Source organism: Micropterus salmoides, unplaced genomic scaffold (genome assembly GCF_014851395.1).
Source record: "Micropterus salmoides isolate LMB-PRFRI ecotype aquatic unplaced genomic scaffold, ASM1485139v1 Ms_hic_scaffold_23, whole genome shotgun sequence".
Lineage (NCBI taxonomy): Eukaryota > Metazoa > Chordata > Actinopteri > Centrarchiformes > Centrarchidae > Micropterus > Micropterus salmoides.
The window spans coordinates 7,978,427-7,999,846 of record NW_024041484.1 but is presented as its reverse complement, the minus strand read 5'-3'; the positions used below and the strand labels follow the sequence as shown (position 1 = coordinate 7,999,846).

Here is a 21,420-nt window from a genome sequence, read left to right as displayed (position 1 = left end):
TGAGGGTTTTGCGTAAACATACAGATTTATTTTAACTTAATTTTTAGCTCAAAAATGACTACCTTCATACAGTGTTAGTATTACAGCATAGCACTGAATATTGATGATAATGACGCCATATTGCCACATAAACACCATGAAATATTTATCAGGCAATCAGGAGGCAGACACAAGTGTTCCCTCCATAATCAGTTATCTATTTTGTCTCCCAGCAGATGCTCTGCAGCATGAAAGGCCGGCTGCAGCCACTAATGATCCCCCTCTTTTTTTTCTGGTGAAATGCAAAATAACAGTGACCTTTTTGTCCTTATTCGGCTGGTTCAGTGCTGCTCGGCGTGCACCAGACTTAATGTAGGAAAGTGTCCAGTTTGTGATGGGAGGAGACTTTGATGTAGAAACAAGTTGTAGTAATGTGGGGGCTGGTTTGTTCTGAATGAAGCTTTGAATCAATATGCTGCGGATGCTGTTTATATTGAAATGATTCATCAACAACCTGTTAGTCATATCTTTGATATGAATGGAATAGAGGGTGTGTTGTATTATGTAGGGTTACGGCTTTGTTTTGAAGTGCTGCAAGCCAACATGTTGTTGTTCAGTATCTTGCGAATTAGAAATCAAAATGATAAAATGGAGTGTTTGTGCATTTTGTTCAGCTTCAGTCCAATAAAACCTCTGGTTATTTGGCCCCTCCCACTGTTGCTTGGCTCAACCAATGAATGCCATAGGGGTCTTACTCAAGCTGACAGAAGTTGTTGCATTTAACCTGAAGGTTTCCTGAGATTATTTTGAGTGAACCTGTCTAACCTGTCTAAGGGAGAAAGAAAGGTCAGAGGTTGGTTCTACCTCCTGCCTCATTGTCTGTGTGCGCGGATACAAATGTGGCATCTGCTGGGAGAAGTGCGGTGAGGTCACTGCATGTTGACTCCTCGCCTCACCAGCTCATCGCTGCTGCAGACACTCTCACAGCGGGCTGAGACTGTTGTGTCGCCAAGCACATTCTGTCACTGCAGTCATCGAGGTTTACAGTTCAAGGATGACTTCTCATTTCTGCTGCGTGATTCTGCAGGAAGCAGCATGATTTTCAGATTTGGTTTTAAGCTTCGTTGTTTTTAATTCTGGATCTGTGTGTGGTGAAGTATTGTAATCATATTTATGTCACCCATTATCTTATAATGGCTTATCTGTTTGCACTTGGCCTGTTTGAAAATGCCTGTAAAGTTGGTACAAAATAGAGGCAGTGCAATGAGAACATTTCACCGCATGTTTGCATTTTCAAGCACTGAAATCAACAGCCTGAGCCTAATGGTGTCCTCACAAGCTGGCATTTTACACCTTTTGCATTGGTTGATTGAAATAAGCAGCAGGCTTCCACACAACCTCCCATAACAACTCAACACCATCTCTTCCGTTGACGTCTTGGCACAGCAGAGGCGACAAGATGCAGGAAGGTCAGGATTTTAGCTTTAAATTCAAACTAATAAAAGCCATAAATGAAGTATAAGATATTGTTCTGTGAGGATAGGTCCACCGATGAAATGATGGGTGTTGACAGAGCATTTTTATGGATAAAAAGCTTGGTAAAGATGTAGGCGAACTTCAACAATTTCTTTGTTTTGTTGTAATGTGTCCCATACTTCTCTGACCAATTGGTTGGTTTGATTTAAAGATCATTGGCACAAAATGTACTGCAGTTATTTGTAATGATAGTTATCTAAAACTGAAGTGTATTCCACTACTGCATACACTGTAGATAATTGTGGACAATATAAAATATGATTGTGAACACTAAATATCAACTATCAGCTTTTTTTCTAGAGGAATCCTGGCTTATGGAGGTCTCACAACATACCTTTTACCTAAGAGTAAATTCAGTGTTACTTAGTTGCAGCTGCCACGGTCATAAATAAAATAAGGAGTAGGTTACTTAGCGACTGTAGAAACACTGTAGCTTTGTTACAATCTGAATCCTTTCATTTGCAAAGTTAAATGTAAATATATGTATTCAATGAAGATTCCCATGTTGTTCATACCCATGGGGTATGAACAACAGGAAGAAGAAACAGTGCACGACATGCAACAACCAATACCATGTCCCACACATAGGATTGAATTGGTCTATGCATTATTTGTTTGGGGTGTATGTGTATGTCTATAAATAATGGTATATATTGTTTTATTTTATTTTATATGTGACCATATTTTAATATGGTTAATACGTGTTAATATGGTATAACACTTAATTATAGGCTATGTTGTGCATGTAGCATGAAGGAACTACACATTTTGTTGCAGCGTTGTGCTGTATAATGACAAATAAACAACCTTGTACCTTGTAGTACAGCCAACGTGTGAGGTAAATGCTAGCATCAGCATGCTCATGATGAAAATGCTAACATGCTGATGTTAGGCAGTTTGCCATGTTCATCATCTTAGTTTAGCATGTTAGCGTGCTAACATTTGCTAATTAACTGAGGCTAAAAGGAATCTCTTTATTTTTCAACTATTTCACCAAACTTAATACAAATCATCCTGAGGGGGGACATGAATGTCTGTGTTCATAGCATAGCAATCCATCCAATAGTTCTTGAGGCAATTCACTTAGAACCACAAATGTCAACATGCTGGAGGCACTAAAGAAAAAGTCAGGGGAACACCAAAATCAGTAGGATTCATGAATGTACAAAAGCTTATGGACATCCATTCAATAATTAACTCGGACTAAGTGGTTAATTTTGTCTGTCTGGACTACCATCCCTAGAGCCACTACCATGCCCACAAACTAGGGTGGACAAGGTAGAAGACCATTAAAAATCAAATCATTTGGCTTATAGTCATTTGTATTTTATTTAGACAAATAAGCTTGCTGACAGTCTGTGATAAACTGACCAGAGGCTGTCTTAAGCACAAATAATCTAATTAGTTGAGTTAAATCTAATTAGACAAAGTCAAACAATCTGAAATCCACAGCCTGCTTTTAACAGAAACATAACTAATAATCTTCATCTCAAGTAAAGGAAGGCAAAAAAGCATTGGACAGAAACAAAAAGACAGTATTGATTTCATTATTCTTACGGTCCGGAGGCAGGATGGCATTGCAAAAGAGGTCAATGAAATAACAAATTCCTAAGTGTCTGAAGTGGGCACTGTAAGTTAATGTCAGTCTATTTATTACCTTCAGATATTTTTAGATATTTTGGACCAGATGTGATTCTAGATAAAAGTTAAGGTGCTCACCATAAACAATAGAATTCATCATCTGGGGACCATGAATATCCATTGTAAATTTCATAGAAAAAATGACTTTTGAGAGCAGACCAAAGTATTTGATAAGGGGCATTTTGGCCTGATGTTGGCGCTAGAAGTCACCAAAATCTTTAGGTATTATTCTCTGGGGACCATGAGGGATACTAATATTTGTGTCAAATGTCATTCCAATCTGGTCAGTGTCTGTGGAGATATCTTGCTCTGGACCTAGGTGGCAGATTGACTACAGTTGTGGTAACGATGACAACAGTTCTGATTGCAAGGAATTTTTGCTGTAAAACTCCAGGATAGGGACTGTCATGTGCATCCATCTGGCGTTCCCCCAGAATGCCTCGTAGCAGGTTGAAAGCCATCTCCCATCCCAGCACTTCGTCCCTCTGATATCCCACCTCTCTTTAATTTAATTTCCCCCACTTTGACTCGAGTCCAGCGACCCTCTTCCCTAACTGCCTACACCCCCAGCCCCCCCAGCACAGACTGTCATGAATAATAAAAGCCATGTTTGACTGCTTGTGGTGTCACGCCGCACAACAGACACACTGATCCCTTTAAGCTCATTACAGTTTCCCAGTGCTGGACAGTGACTGTGTCTTGGTGTGGGCTGTGAGGAGGGTTGCAAGAGCCTGGGCAACAATGCTAAAGGCGGTTATTATTTTAATGAAAATTGATGCCCATATAAAGTTCATTAAATACTAAACCCGTTATAATAAATGGTATTAAATAGTATGAACATATTGTGAGATGAGGGTTTTCAAAAGGTATTTCTGAGTAGAATTTCTTTTCAGACAAATGACAACGCGATGAAATTGAGTATTTTTTTCTATCATTTAATGGTTTGGTATGTGAAATGATCAATTTGTGGGACTGACATAAAAAATTCAATTCATTTTCTGTCGATCAACTGATGGATTAATTGACTTATCATCTCAGTTTTAACATCCACGTATTAAAGTCATGTATTTTGTCTTTTGTCATGTTCATCTGTGATTAATCTGCCGGTTATTTTTCTCAATTAATCCATTTATCGTTCTATAAAGCCCAAGAAAACGCTTCGGTTCACCATTATTATTTAAGTGTTTATTTCAAACATGTGTAAAATAATAATAGTAATAATAATTACAGCCAAGGAATTTTTTAAAACACTGAAAAGGAGTGGGATGAAGAAAAAAATGTATTTAATCCCACCCCGTGTCTACAAATTAAATGAATATAAATAATTGACCCGCTTTCCAAATTACTACATAAAACAAAGAATGAAGCGAGGTGTCATTATTGTTGTACCGTGTTGACAGTATAGTATCACCAAATTGTGGCTGTGGGTGCGTCAAAATGAACCAAAGCTAAACTCCCTGCGTTTTAGAGTATACCACTGAGTACAGAGTACCACTGTTCCAAGTAAGAACACAAAAAATGCAGTGGCCCCTGTGGGCATCCAAGAACCCTTGCCACCAATTTCTCACACTTCCAAAAATAAATTCACGTGGTCTAGATTTCTGTTCAGGCTGTGAGACAGTATTTATAAGAGGCTGGTACTTGAAGACAATATTGAGGAACGCAAATTTTTTTCGGAAGTAACCCTCGCGTTCGCCTCGCTCGACTTATCTCATTAAAAAAAGTCAACATCTGTTGCGTTAGCTGTTACATTTGAAAGCACATATTAGTCATTATTGCATAATTTTGGACATGTTAGGTGGGAAACAGGAAAGCTACATTGTCAGAGAATAATGATACCACTGCACATCCTTCAGTAATTAGTCAACAATTCTAACAGGCCTTGATGTGTAAATTCACAGAACAGCTATTCAGAATAGGTGATAGATTCACCAAATTCACAGTCAAGATGCAAAAAATTAAGAGTGCAACATGAAACAATGTGAGACCAATGGGAAGGGAGCGCTATCTCCCTGAAGCTGTATCTTCATCAATTACATCAATTGTTAAATATAGAATAAGTAACACTCACACTCCAACACACTCTGCACACCAGCAGGGGTCCCAGAGTCTGGTGGGACATTATCCTGTTCTTCCTCATCATTATAGAGCAAAGCCAGTGATTACTGCTGAGCCCAAGTCTTTTTGCTTTTAGAGTTTAAGGACTTCTCTAATATTTCCTTAATACACTACTGTACCATTCACCAGCTTTCAATTATAGGTTTCTATTTGGGTGGAACACAGTCTGTAAATATTGAGCGTCAAATATGATCTGACATAACAGCCGCATCCGTTCTATTGCTTTTTTACAATCAGCCCCAACAGACTCTTACCACACAATCATAAATATGTGGATAACCCAAGGTGTTCTTTTATAGCTGTTCATATTGCTGTTTGTATGTCTCTTTCTGCTACTCAGTCTTTCTTAATAAAATCTTATTGCCACCAGGTCAGCAGTAACAGAGCATGGGGTTCCCGTGGTTTCCTCACATTTTGGATATACTTCAGGGTTAAGAGGCAAAGCCTTCAGGGATTTACTAGCGTCAGAGGTGCTCAGGCACAGAGAGAAAGCAGCTTATGGGGTGTTGAGAAAGTGGGGAATGGCGGTTTAAAGATAGTGATTTTCTGTATTTCAGCAGACAGCTCCTTATCTGTCCAATGGGATCAAGTCGTTACAAGGAGGGCTCAGCTAAGCAATCAGTGGCCCTGTTACCCTGACTATAATAGCCACTGCTTGTTGTTTGTCTTTATTCTGTCTGTTTTCTAGTAATTTTCAATGATTTGACTTAAGCCCTGCTAGTTTGTAAGAGCTTTCTGGTGGTTGACACATAAGCATAATTCCCAGGGGGAAGCCCCTTCACTCTGTGATAGCCCTGGATGTTCAGCCCGGTCGCTGGAAGGCATGTTACATTTTGGTGTTATTGCTTGTGACAACATGCATCTGCCTTGCTGAAATGCCCTTGGGCAAAACACTGAATCCCTAAGCTCAAGTATTAAAAGATTTCTGATAATATTCTATATGTTTACCGTCAACAAATACCATGAAAAGATCCAAGCCAGCAATGAATTGATCCTACTAACTTATATTGCCCAAAGCTGATTTAGCTTATTCCTCTACCTTTACATTTACTCATTTGATGCTTTTGTCTAAAGTGACTTACATTTGAGGAACAACATACAAGCATCAGTAAAGTAAGAGATCTACAAGTGGCAATAGATTCTAGTAAGAGTAGCAATAAATACTAGTAAGCCCTATTAGTGCAAACAGCATCAATAGGATAAATATCTAGGGGAAGCCATAGACCTCTATTGTTTTCTGAAACAATTAAAAAGACATCAATAAGCCACACCATTGCACTGGGTAACACATTCTGTCATTACTATTCACATTCACACAACAACACTTGTCCATACCTGAAAATAGTTCTCAAGAAATGCATTTCCTCCTGTTTGACATTTGCTTAAAACTGTATTTGTTTTTAAAGCTGCACTAATCGCTATTTTTGTAGTAGCAGTGGGTTAAATAACTTAATTTAATGTTAAAAGGGTAATTTGTAGTGACAAACCCTCAGAGCATTATCACCACTCTGCAGTTCTTTTCAGTTCTGTGGAGCGTTTTAGCCCAGCAGCAAGAATAAAGTGAAGCATTTAGTATTTAGAGAAGATGATTCCCTCAGGAGTCGGTGGAGACCAAAACAGAGCTAAATGAAGGGTGAACGTTAACCAGGAGGCCAGAACCAAGACTCCAAATGAATGCAAATGTCACTCCGAATGTGCACATAGGCAACCATAGGGTGATACACACAGTTAGCCATTTTATTAAAACCTAGCTAAAACTAATGCAGTCTAAAGTTTCTGCAATAAATCTTCACAGTTGTAATGTTCAGTTTTTGTTGAAACACAGTTTTAATGAGGTGTTAATTTCATATTATGGTCATTTTGGAGGTTGTTGATTGTGTTGCTTTTGAACTGTATTATAACTGTATTATATGATATACTGAGGTGTTTCTAATATTTAGCAGCCTCATTAATATAAATTGGGGTTCACTCCATGTAGCTGCTGACCTCTCACTTCTTCTCTCTGGAGGACGGCAAGAGAAAAGAGAATTTCTCTTTTGGAAATCATTGCAGTATTGGGGGAAAATCTTAATTACACTACTGCTACGATCAGCAATGATCAGTACTGCTACTAACAATAACAATACTTTACTCAGTAGAGCTTAGAGTTTAGGTTCACAGATCTGAGTTCAGTTTCTTGGCAGAAGCTAAACTTCCTCTCTGCATAAAGACTTCTTGATGGTGATCGTCTGACTAAGTTACCTTGTCAAGATGAAACGTTTGCCCCTCCTCCCCCTTTATCTACAAGAAAACCGGCACAAACACCAGGCACATCCCATCTGAGACATGACGCCTCAATAACAGATGCACTTTCATCTCATCTAAGCTCCATTTACTATGAGAGCGGCCTAGTTTTAATCAGGTTTAAGGGTTTTCTTTTCCCCTCCACTAGCATGCTTGCTTCATTGCAGTTTGATGGCTAATCATTTTGAATGTCTCTTCTCTGCCACGCTGGGTTCCATGTGTTATATAATTGTTTCCTTTCTCCCAGCGGGCTCTGTCTGCTTTACAAAGACATGAGCTGTGAATCACTGCTCCAACTTTGCATCATCACTGCTGTGTCACTGAATTATTTGCCAGCGGTTTCTCTCCCACCCTGTGTGTGTAACTTAGCAGATTCATCTCCCCAAGTTGGCACTTGCAACTGAATATTTTACAGGTGTGGCTCTTCACCTCAGATCTGACTTTTGCTAATTAGTGTGAACATCAGAAATCACATTTCCATCTAAACTTAATTTATGTGAGGCACAAAATCTAGCCTAATCCTGAGGAATACCTGAAATTCTTCATTTATCTTGATAATATGCTATAAATCTTTTACTCACTTGAGAAACAACATTTTGAGAGATGACTGCATGAACATTTCAGTCAGGACAGCTTCCATCAAAGGAACTGATATTTGCATAAGTTGTATGTTTGGCAGTATGGCTCTGTTCTGGGCTCTCCCTGCCCTTCCACGAGCCTACGTGGAGAGCCATGAGGGGGAGAGCACCTCCCTGCCCATCCATGTGCATACATGGGAAACCTGAGAGCAGCAATAAAGACCCCCAGGGTACAAAACAGAGCAGGCATTAATAACAGAATGGCTTGATTAATCGGGTGCGCCAATTCAATTCAGTTTTATTTATATAGCGCAAATTTACAACAAAAGTTATTTTGCACTTTTCATCTAGATTATCTCTAGACCGTAATATCTTTGTACTCTTTGTGATATTATTTACAGACACCCAACAACTGCCACCACTTGGCAAAACAAACAAGGAAAAACTTTCTTTTAAGAGGCAGAAACCTCGAACAGAACCATGGGTCAGGTTGGGTGGCCATCTGCCTCAACTGGTTGGGGGTGAGGGAGGGAGAGAGAGAGAGCAACTGCTCTCTCTCTCCCTCCCTCACCCCCAACTCTCTCTAAGAGAGAGAGCAAAAAGACTTGTTTAAATGAAATGTATGGGGTTGATTGTTGCTAATTTGAATTGAATTGAATTGAGAGAGAAAGAGAGAGCGAGAGAGGGTTGGGGGCGAGCAGCCAACACAATATCCACACAGAAATACAGACAATAAAGGTGGTACTGATATATATATATAATGTTAATTATAATAACAATAGGACTAGTAATAACAATTGTAGCAAAGGGTGTCGAGCAGGAACATGGTAGCAGTAGGCCACTTGTAACCACAGATCCAGATCCACAGCTCCAGAGCAAGAAACACCTGCAGAAGACATACCGTATTATTACCTTTAAAGTTTATGTGATAAATGGGCTAGCAAGCCAGTAAACAGTAGCCTATTTTGACATCTAGCAACAAAAGAGCAACTCTTTTTCTAGCTTTGTCCTGGTCTCCACCAACTGCTCATGGATATAAATGACTCTAGCTGCTAAATTTGCTCATGAGCCAGTCGCTAACTTTTTGTGTTCATGTGTCGTTTGGTGCTGGGCAGGTAGCATACAGAGGGTTTACGAGAGGGTTTTGTTGTTTTTTTTTGCTGAAAACAGCTGTCTGTTGCGTCTCCTAACAATGTAAATGAAAGCAGTAAGACTGAACCAAAACAGTTGTGGGCCATAAAATCATAGCAATGAGCCGAAATATGCTAAGAGCTGAGGGGAAGTGCAGAAGCAATAATTCTCTGTGGGATCGTCAATACGAATGACACCTTTCCCATGACACGTACTCATTTATTCCATTGTCAATATGGAAATATAGATGAGTGCAGCTTTAATATTATGGGTTTTTTTTCTTTCTCCCTTTATTTGTCTCCTCTGCAGGATTTCAGGCTTCTTCCCCATCACCTCCTCTGGCCTGACTGACCCACCAGCCCATCACCATGAACTACCTCCGCCGGCGCTTGTCAGACAGCAGCTTTGTGGCCAACCTCCCCAATGGCTACATGATGGATCTGCAGAGGCCAACGCCTCCAGGTTCATCCACTTCTTCTCCCGCCTCCCCGGCCACAGAGAGGCGGCAGCCCCCGAGCAACCCGAGTCAGACCCAGAGCTCGGGGTCAGCCTCAGGCCCAACTTCGGGCCCGACCGCAGGCTCGACTCCTGGCTCAGGGAGCTTCCTCAGCTCCTTCTCCAGCGTGGTGAAGAGTGCTCAGATGGCCCAGAATGTTGCAGCCGCTGCACATGCCAAATCAGCAGCAACAGCCGCTGAAGGAGCGTCAACAGGAAGCAGTCAGCCACCTAAACCTGCGATACGCAAGCCCAAGATCCTGCTGGTCATCGATGATCAGCACACAGACTGGTGAGTGGAAGTTTCATGGTGTTTCATCTATTTGGGTGATGTGTTGAACAAAGGTATATTTTCACATTTTATTGTTGCTCGTGTCTAGCAGAAATAAATTTGAGTTTTACTTTTGTGCATTCAAATGATCTCAAACCAGTTCCTAGTTCAGCAAATAATGAACCGAACTCTGCGTTCTTTGTTTTAATGTGTGCTAGTGCCAGAATTATTCCAGTTTATTTAAGTTTCACCCACACCCCCCGGCCGTCTGGGAGGGGGGGTGGGACTGGGTTCTTAATTTCCAACAAATGGGAATTCACACAGCTGCTACCCCCGAATCAATATGCCTCCTTCGAATACCATGCTGTCTTTGTGTCTGCTCCGGTAAAGGTCTCTGTAATTGTCATATACCGTCCACCAGGACAAATGGGTAACTTTGTGGAGTAGCTAGACACACTGCTGTCTTCAATCCCAGAGCATGACTGTCCCCTACTTGTCCTCGGTGACATGAACATTCACTTAGACAATTCAAACTCAGCAGACTTCCTGTCTCTGATTCAGTCCTTTGATCTAACACGGGTTCTCAGCCCCCCGACCCACAAAGCTGGCAAGGTGCTTGACCTCGTTCTTGTCCGTAACTGTGCCACAGAGTGCCTAACAGTCACACCTCTACATGTGTCTGACCACTATTTCATTCAGTTCACGGTATGCCTACAGGAAAAGCCCATTCTTCCGACACCATTGGTCTCACACCGCCGCAACCTCCGCAACCTGTCTCCCGCTCACTGCCTCAGTGGTAGCTTCCACTCTACCCTCCCTCAACACATTTTCCTCACTTGAAGTCAATGATGCCGCACAATCTCTGTGCTCTACACTAAGCTCGTGCCTGGATAGCCTGTGTCCTCTATCCACCAAGCCTGCTCGCCCAAACCAGTCCCACCCGAAGCTAACTGATACCATCCGTGGGCTCTGTACTGATCTCAGAGCGGCTGAAAGAAAATGGCGAAAAACCAAAGACCCCGCCGACCTTAAGGGCTACCAATTGCTCCTATCCTCCTTCTCAACAAGCATCAGTGCTGCCAAAACTGTGTTCTATAATAACAGAATTAGCAGTGCCACTGACTCAAGGAAATTATTTTCCACTTTTAAAGCGCGACTAAATCCTCCTCCACCTCTACCACCCACAAACTTGCCTGCTGATACCTTTGCTGCCTTCTTCACAATCAAAGTGGCGGCTATAACTAGCCAATTCTCTGAAACATTCAAACTCAACCATTGTAGCAGTCCTACTACATATTTTCCTCTGCCCTCCCAGGTCAGTGGTTCTTCACTCTCCTCGTTTACTCCTCTCACAGAGAGCGAAGTATCAGAACTCTTGACCTGTAGGCGTCCAACTACATGCCCACTGTACCCGATTCCTACGAATCTCCTCCAAGCCATATCTCCTACTGTGGTCCCGACAATCACTCATGTGATAAATACTTCTCTGGCTTCAGGAACCTTCCTGACCACTTTCAAAAGGGCCACTTGACCCAACTCAACTTGAGAACTATCGACCAGTGTCTCTTCTACCATTTTTATCCAAAACTATTGAACAGGCAGTATTCAAACAGGTATCAAAGTTCCTCTCACGGAATGACCTCCTAGATCCATACCAGTCTGGTTTTAAGAGTGCCCACTCTACTGAAACGGCTCTTCTGTCTGTAACAGAAGCCCTCAGGTCAGCTAAAGCTGCAGCCCAATCCTTGGTTCTTATCCTGCTTGACCTATCAGTTGCCTTTGACACATTCAACCACAGGATCCTGCTATCAGCTCTCCCAGCAATGGGCATCTCGAGTAAAGCACTTCTGTGGTTCAAATCCTACCTCTCGGGGCGTTCCTACAATGTTTTGTGGCAAGGACAATTATCCTCCTCCCACTACCTCTCCACAGGGGTGCCCCAAGGCTCAGTGCTAGGGCCCCTTCTCTTCTCAATTACGCTACACTCCTCCAATGAACGCCGCCTGGCTCTGCCATCCCTTCACACAAAGCAATCCCAGTCACGGCTATTCTCATCTGTAACACCACGATGGTGGAACGCGCTACCACACGCCATCAGAGCAGGGGCGTCCCTCTCTAACTACAAGAAGCTCTTGAAAACTCATCTCTTCAGAGAACACTTCCTCTTATAACACCTCTAACATGCACGTCCTGTGCTCTTCTTCTTCTATCCCCTACAATCTATCTTGTATTGATTGCACTTTTTTGTTTTGATTACACTTTTTGTTAACTCTTCGAACCAGTCAATCAATCGAACAAGTGTCTCACACACCAGAGGCATGTGTTTTATCCACTGCCCCATCGCCAACCGGTAAACTAATCAACCATCAATATCTGTTAGCATATGAAGAAAAATGATGGCTAAAGTGTGAGAAGTTTTCACTCTATGTACTTTGCTTACCTTTACATTCTTCAGGTGCAGTTTTAAAAGGAGCGAGACGTCTTATTGTTTGTGATAGACTCGGTCGTCCTTGACTTCTGCATGTTTTCATGGCTCTCTGTGGTGGTATAGCAATTGTCATGGTAACAAGAAGAAGTGTCTTTTGCTCTGGAGATGACAAAAAAATAAATGAACTATAATGAGAAGAGCCGGGTTCATCTTTCAACAACAGCCCATACATGCATGTTAGAGGCTGACATCAGCTGTGGAGGAATTGATTTCCAGAGCTGCAGTCAAGACATGCAGCAGCCAATTTTTCATGTTTGTCTTACTGAATCAATAAACCACCCTTCCATTTCATGAATTGTTTTTCTGCCTGACATTTGCTGGTAAATTGAGCTCAGTGAAGCTGTTATTAGCTATTTACAGCCCTTTGAGTTTATCTACACAATTAGCAGGGATCATTGTGTGCCGCAGCATCTGTAACCAAGGCCCAGCGGGGAGATCAAGCCGGGGTCTAAAAATGATCACTAAATTAAACTGCCCCACTGACAGCCATGTCAAAAACACCAAGATTGCTCTCAATATTCTGAAAAGCGGGGTGGCCTCTTTTCTTTAATCCGGCTGGCTGAAATCCCTGAAGGACCTGTTCCTCTTAACATCCTGTGTGTTTCTGAAATGAGTCATGAGGATCATCCCCCCACTGAGCTGTCCAGACTCACTCCAACACTCTGAGGGACCATCCCTAGAGAACAGCGGGGGTTTTCATTCAACTAAATAAACTCTTTACTTACATAATGAAAGAATAAAGGAAGCTTCGATTAGTGGTTGGTTGTTTGGTTGTAGTACATGAACCAAAGGGAGGATACTTTTTCTCAAGAACTCATTGTGTATAGGGTTGACACAGTAATATTAACACCTGTACAATATAATGCAATCACCAAGACTGGTATAAAAAAAGTCAAAATCTAAACAGCAGAGGGTGACATGCACTGAGTTTTAGTCCCTAGTATGGAGCTCCAAAAACAGTGTATTCAACATAAAGTCTAACCCAGGGTAATTCTTTTCAGACTTTATAGCACTCTCTCCAAAGACATACAACTGTTTTTTGCAGTCTGAATAGTACTCATGACAAGTTAACTGAACTTAATTAGTAAAATGTGTGGCCCATTTAAAAAGTGGAGCGACATCAAAGCAGCATAGGAAAAGAGACATGAGAAGCAAACTACTGTCATTAACATGGCTGGATAAACACATGTCCAGGGGGCCTTTTTGGGTCAGGGATCCCCTGATTGTCTATAGAACTGAACTGCCACTTGAGCAGCTCCTTTCTCAAACAGAAATGGCCACTGAAGATGGATCCAACCTAAGAAGGCAACATTTTTAATATTAACATAAAAGAAAGATTATTTTAGATTATATTCAGTTAATTTTGTTTGATTTGATTTGTAATTCAGCCTTTTCCTTTTCTGGCCACTGAGTGGCATTATAGTTCAACTTTAGCTTCACAGAGAAACACTCGACAGTTTTCTCACGTTTTGATATTTCTGTGTAGAAGTGAGGGGCTTTGGCCAGCAGATGGTGATGTGCGATTGCCTCTGATATTTATATGAAACAATTTTCCTCTACTGTTTTAGCAAGTTGCACTCACAGTGTTTGTGCTTACAGATGTTCTGTTGTCAACAGTAGCTCTTCCCAGTCAAAGCAGGATATGAGCCACAAACACAGACTGAAACACTATGTCACACTGAAATGATTCTTATACAAATGCATGGTAAGCTGCACACTTTTAGGATTGACCTTGAAGTTGTGTTAACCTTAACTGTGTGACTTCTGGGACATCATTCTACAGAAACAATTGGGCCCTGGTTGCTCTCAACAGCTCACCAACCCTGGGCTACATCCCAGACTACTTCAAAACTGCTAGTGTTCAAGCACTCCTGAAAAGCCTGGGCTTGACCATAGGGTTCTTGAAAAAGAACTGCTTATTTCAAAATAACGTTTTATCTCCAGAATACTTGAAAATACTTGGCTAAACAACTTCTTGCTGCCAACAGCATGCGTTTATGTTTTATGTGATCTTGGCTTGCTGTGTGAAGCCCTTTGTAACTTTGTTTTGATATATGCTATAATAATAATACCCCTACTCATCATTGAACATTTTATTGAATTGCCATTGCATTGAACAAATAGAAGTAAATACATTATCTCTTTACAACAATATAAAAGACGCCTCTCAGTCTGCAGCAGATTAAGCACTATGTTCTGCTTTATCTCCAGATCAACCCTTTCTGTGGTAGTTTTCGTGCAAGATATTACTGAAAATTGTTAGCTGTGAGAGTGTCTGTGATGGTACTTAGGTTAAAGGTAAGATGACAACAGCACTGGGGTAAAACTCGACCAAAATAGAATGGCCAATTCAAAAGTTGAAGGTAGAGCATGTAGCAGGAGCTTAACAGTTAAAACTCGACCCCCTGAGACAAGTACACCTCGACCAAATATTTGGCTGCTGCTTTGACAACGCGTCTGTGTCACGGTGTTGGCTTTTCCAATCACAGTGTTGGTTTTTAGGACAATGTGAAACCTGCTTTTAGGCAACTGAGTCCTGTTGTTGACTCATAAGGACAACATAAGGAAATGGGCCTTGCTGTTGAAATCTTAGTGGTCAAATTTACTACTAATTTACTTCACAGCCCTGTAGTGACTCCAGATGTAATCTTGTTTTTATTTTTTAAGCCACCATGTGTTCCACGGGTCTTCTAACACTCACCCTCCGAACAGATGCGTTGTGTTTTTTCGTTCATTTCCATAAATCAACATTGATCTTATCCCGTCTGTGGTCACTGGTTTAACAGGGGCAGCCAACATAACTGTTTTATTTGGAGAAGAAAATGTGATAGACGGCTAAAGCCACAGCACAGCTTTACTCTACTGCATTGGCAAATGTCCACCAGATAAGTAATCACAATAAACTCTTACCATCCACCACTACCTGTCCACTCTTATCATCTGAGGCAACCGCACAGCTGTAGTCTGTCTTTTGTAAATGTGCAGACTCAATATTTTTACGACATATTATCATATCAGGGAAAATATTAAAGTAAATCCTCCTTGCTGACACTGGACAGATTACTAGTGACTTAGAGCAGTCGTTCTGAATCGTCCTGGCTTGAAGGCATGGTGAAGTGATCACACTGGATGGCGAGGGTGTCCGTCCATCCAACGCTCCCTGCCTTGGGGTTGAATTTCCTCTTGGGCATTCCAGCAGAGAGGCTGAGGTCTCTGGGGAAACACTCCTCTGTCCTGACAGGCTTGGCCTCCAGCAATGACTGATGCACAATAGCAGTACACAGCACTGAGGCAAAGTCTCTGAGAGCATCACCGCCACCACCGACGATCCCTTCTTTTTCAGTCTCGATGTCGCTCTCTCCCTCCCTCTCAGGCTGGCATTTAAGACGATTTGCCAAGGAGATGCCAGACTGTTTGCGCTGTGTTCTAAATGATATGAGCATCTGATTGCTCAATTCAGCCCTGCTCTGGCAAAGTGTTTACTTCTTCATGTGTGTAGCAGAGTACTGGTTGGCTTTTGGTTGTCCTTAGCCACATGAAGGGTTTTAATTTCATGTTTTGTCTAAAGAAAAAGGAGAGAGCCCACACACTGCAGATCAAGGGCAAAACATCTTATTTTGGCAGTTAGCAACCCATGCTGAGCCTCACAGCACCTGCAGGCCAACATTACAATGTATCAGAATTATTTTAAAAAGTACTGAAAAGGTAATACATACATTTACTTAATCAGGACAACCCATTATCGTCTGTGTCTTCTGAACAGATTGGAGTGTCCGAATTTTGAGGGATGTTTTGTTGTACCATCCGTCTATCCCGACCTCCTCCCTACATGGTCTCTCTATGTCGCTCTATGTGTCATCTGAGTTCCTCCTTTGTTCCCTTCATAATTACTTTGGCCACTAGAGGGTTTTGTCACCTGAATGTAAACACATATCGTCACGGGGCACTTCATGAAATGACTGAAGTTCTCTTTGTTCTCAGGACTGTCTCAATATGTTATATGTTAATAAAGTTCAAGTTAAAGTCTCTCTAAACCATTCTAACGTTTCGTTAAAAGTTTACAATGCTATGATTTATATTTTTATATCAATCATCAATCAAAGGATCACTGCTGATGAACTCAGAGAATTATCATGCTACTCTCTAGTCGCCTTCAGCTCTACGGAGTGTTTTAGTGACTTTCAGCTCATTGTCTTGGTTTTCTGACCCGCAACTTTACTGTGTTGGTTCACTCTCACGGCTGTTGTCAGTGAAAAAGTTATGGTAAACTTATTGTACACTACCTGCCCAGCACCTAACAGTAGACTGTATTTTAGCAACTAAAGAGCGAGATGTTTTCCTCAGAAGTTAGTGGAGACCAAAAACAGAGCTAAAAGGAGAGTACATATTGCATGTTTGTCAGGTGGACAGAAACTTAACTCCAAATGAATGATCGTGTTGCCTAACTATTTACACAAATGTCCAACTTGCTTACAAGTTGGACATATCAACTTATAAGGTGATAATCGTGTGTACGGCTTGTTTCTGCTGCCCTAAACAGCCAGAAAACCTTAAGATTATTTTCATTTCAGGACAACACACATTAATCAACATTACTGTAAATGTGCCGGTGTTAACTTACTGGCTAATTTTCAACTGTAGTCCCTTGGAAAGATGTTTTGAAAAATTATAAAAATGTACAGAACAAGTACATCGAAACACCATAAAAACAACAACAAGTAAACAAGAAACAACCTACTTTTGTTACATGCAGACATGCAGTACAACAATAAACATTACACATAAGTAAAATACCGCAATAATTATGTCTGAAAAAGTTAAAAGATGCATTAACGATTGATAAAATGGTAATAGACATGTGACACATAAGCCATGCAACAATGATGAAACTTTTCCGGTTTCCTATTACTGGGAACCTTGCATCCTTTATCCTTGCATACAGGAATTTAATCTTCTTGTAAAAATATGTGTCCAGCATAGAAAATCTATTTTTTAAACACAGCAGCATTAGCACAGCATCGAGTTTAGCTGAGTGGGTACAAATAGAAGCAGGGATAACTGTAAAAACAACCCTGACGGGGTTGTTTTTATATCCAATATCCTGATATTGTCCGCATACATGACTCATACGGTTCCTATTAGTGGGACACTAAAGAAGGACTATATTCTCATGATTTAAAAAAAGGAATTCAGCTCCATGGTGTTTATATAGTGGGTGTGTGCACAACTGGGAGAAGGAAAGCCCAGACATCTTTGCAGAGCTGAATGTTTACGTTTGATGGCATGTAAAGCGGTTGTTCAAACCAGAGAGCCCAGTGACCTGTAAATTAAATTGATCACTTGGAGTGACGACATGTTTTGCAATACCTTGAAATGCATTCCAGTCATTTTTAGGTGGTGAGCCTGTGGGTCCTGGCTCATGCTCTGTGGTGGTGGTGGTCCAGGGTGAGAGGGGGCATTGCCTGTCTAGTATGTAGGTCAGTCATTCTAAAGATTCACGGCTTCTAAAATGGCAGAGAATGAGACAGCTAGAGACCCAAAATGTTCAAGTCCCACAGCTGGGAGATGTTAAGAATAAGGTCCCCCTCAGTGTAATGAACGTTAATGAATGGACTGAAAAGGATAAATGAAAAACAAAAAGGCAGTCATGGAGAAGACAAGTGGAAAAGTAAAGAGGCTTTGTTAGGTGAGAGGCTCTGAGAAAAAACGCTGCAAAAGGAAAATGTGTTTTGGTGTGAGTAGGTCGAGAGGCACTCTAAATCCCCAACAGCCTGTCCCAGTAACCAAAGGCCTCTAGCATGTAGCCTAGATCCTCGGCTACACACAGCTCCAGCCTGAAGCTCTCAACAGATTGTTAAGTGTCCTATGCTGCAAAGGGTGAGAGTTCAACAGTAATCTGTTTTAATTAATATTTAACAGAGGGAGTTTTTGGGAACTCTTAAGAATACTATCAATGATTGAGCTTGTAGACAGAAATCCTGCATTGCAAACTGGGGGCATTAAATGATTTAACAATTGAGTTGTATCATGGGAAACGTAGTATGCAGTGTTTATGGAGCTTGACTCACAGGGAAAAAATGTCTTGATATATTTTGTTCTTGGAGAGTAATGTCTCTTGCAAGCCCCCCAACTTTATAGATGTGCAAATTCAAATCACTAGAGTATCTATTCAACTGTCCCAATATCAGCGAAGAAGTTACAGGATTTGGAATGTGATTGGTTTTGGCTTGACCCAATCCAATAAAAGAATAAACAAGTTCAATTGTGCAAAGTGTGCTTAAATGAACCAAGTGTAAACAACAATGTCAACTTTGCACTGCAGTTTTTCTGTATACAAACTCAATCTTGAAAAGGCACACACGATCTGAATACTGCAGTCTGATGCTTTGGAAGATAACTCTTCCAGTAACTGGAGTTCACAGGTTCATCCTGCAAGTATACAACTGCAACTGGATGATTCCTGTATGTTCTTTGAACATCAGCTGTTTCCTAAACTTTAGAGTAGTAACAGTAAGAGAAATATCAATATAATGTGGCCACTGTATTTTAGTTTTACCTTGACCACAAACTGTCATACATATACACACACAGAGAGTATCCTTTTCTTTCTTAACAGCACTGTATTCCACTTGATACTCCAAGAGATTGCCAAGAGATTCTGTTCACTTGAAGCCCTGCAGGGTCAGATTCTGTAATTATGGAAAATATGAGTCATTATTTCGCCCTCTCACAAGGTATTTTGGAAGGTCTGTTGAAATTTCGGCTCTCCTTCTATCAAATAAACAAAGGATATTTTAAGGTTGTTTTGACTGTTAGGATTGTTTGGAGCACACACTGTGCTGTTGTTGCAGGGGAAGAATCCACATGTTGAGGCACACATACCTAAAGATAGACAAATCAATCCTTGCAATGTAGTATTTTATACTTTATACTCCATTGTAGAACTCCCATATCTGCAGAGTATTAATTAAATAAAATGCTCTAACTGTGTATAAAAAGCATACTCAAGCATGTCAATTTCTTGACAGTGTGTCTTTTGTTTCTTTGCAGGGCAAAGTATTTTCGAGGGAAGAAGCTGAACGGAGAGTATGAGATCCGGGTGGAGCAGGTATTTTTTACGTACATTTTGCCGAAGTAGATCTGTTAATAAACAATTTTAAAAATGTGATGTTTAAAACTACTTTAATTATTCAGTCTTCATTTAAATAAATAATGACTCCAACCAGAGTTCACTCCGTGTCGGAGTGGAAGTGGCAAGGGTCTTGTTTCGGAAAGGCCCATACTGTACATCATTCTTCTCACTTAACCCTTGACAAGAAAGCAAAGAAGCATATTTCCCCAAATCTTGAACTATTCCTTTAAAGTAGCTGGATTATAATTCAACACAATTGTGTCAATATGATATACAGTATGCACAGTAATGTGTGCATAAGTCTAGACATGCAGTATTTACAGTGTGTAGATAACATCTAATTTACCTCAAATAACTGTTCAGTTATACATCTGCAAGCCATTGTTGAGACTGGAGCTGTTTAAGTGGTGGGTTTTTATGAGAGAAGAAAAAAGAGACCACAAAAAACTGGACCGGTGATTTTATAGCCTGTTTGCTCAACTTTCTACTGTTGTGGTCACATCCTCTTTCTGGGACGGGATGGGGTTGGAATATGAGTCAAGATTTTTCTATTAAATGTGAACCTTTTCTAAAATCTTGTGGTGTCACAAATTTTGAACTTCAATAAAAATGTGGCAGAGTTAATTAGACCCCTCAACCTGATAATGAGGGGGCCACACAAGCCCCCTCCAAAAGTTGAGCTAGAGCCCTGCTGACCTACTTAGATCTTGTTGGACCCTCCACTCTTTCCCAAAAGCTCTCTGCACTGGCGATAACAAGTCATTCGCTAATTGCCTTCAGCAGCCAGACTCTTCATAGGCTGTTAGTGCACCTCGCTGAGAGCCTTAGGATGAGGAAATCCAATCTCTGTGTGAAAAGTTAGCAACATGCTGAGATGAACCCTTTTAGGGGATGACAATGAAAGCAGAGAGACCCAATGCACTTTCTCCTTTTTTTAACATCTCTACACAGCAAACATTTTGTCATTAAATAGACTTTCTTTTCAATATATATATATATGATATACTAGCTGTCATCTGTCAGGTTCATGCTGTTAAAGCTCTCTGAACAAGTGCTCACAAGCCACAAACTAACATAACTCTTCTCTGGCTTACTTGCTGCCATATAAGGTACCATCTTTGGACTCCAGCACAGACTCACCACAGCATGTGATGCTGCAGTGTGGAGGCCTGATGCCAATCTCCATCAAAGAGTCAAAGCTTTGATTCCTCAATATAATATCTGTCATTAAAGCTGCACTGCCCCTTGTAACTTCCCCAGCCAGTGTCCCACAACAAATTTGTGAGCCCATTGTTGTGGATCATTCCCTCTCATTTACATGGCCTGCTTTGAAGTTACATTTGGCAGACGCCTGAGGTCTTGTATCCACTGGTTAACTCTTCCTATCCACTAAACAGATGCTCACAGGAGCGCCCGTGGTGGTTCTTTTTACTCCTAAGTGACTAATAAAAACAGGCTTGAGCCATTGCTCTTTGAATTCTTTTGAAAATGATGAATTATGTTCATTAGTTCTTGATGATACGAGGCCTGAAACACATGTGATCGTCATAGTCAGAAAGCGTACCTTTCTGATTCCAAATAAAAACAATGCCAGAAATCATCAGGTCAGTGCTCATATTATGACCCTGTGACTCACTTAAATCATGAGATCCAGAAATGTGATAACACTAAGGCTAAACAAACACAGTCATACAGTTTTCTCTCTGGTGTGTACCGCTGTTTTCTCTTAACAAGCATTTCATAATCTTAGTACAATTCTACAGTAATG

The 21,420-nt window shown here is 40.9% G+C and overlaps 1 protein-coding gene across 1 annotated transcript in view; it reads left to right on the top strand.

The window, feature by feature from the left end:
* The window catches only part of LOC119918271 (synapsin-3-like), a 110,421-nt gene that overhangs the window by 2,211 nt on the left and 86,790 nt on the right, over nt 1-21,420 (top strand). Inside the window, 2 exon segments of the mRNA XM_038738917.1 lie at nt 9,576-10,053; nt 19,571-19,628. Of these exon segments, the coding sequence (XP_038594845.1) occupies nt 9,635-10,053; nt 19,571-19,628 (477 nt within the window). The 5' untranslated portion in view covers nt 9,576-9,634.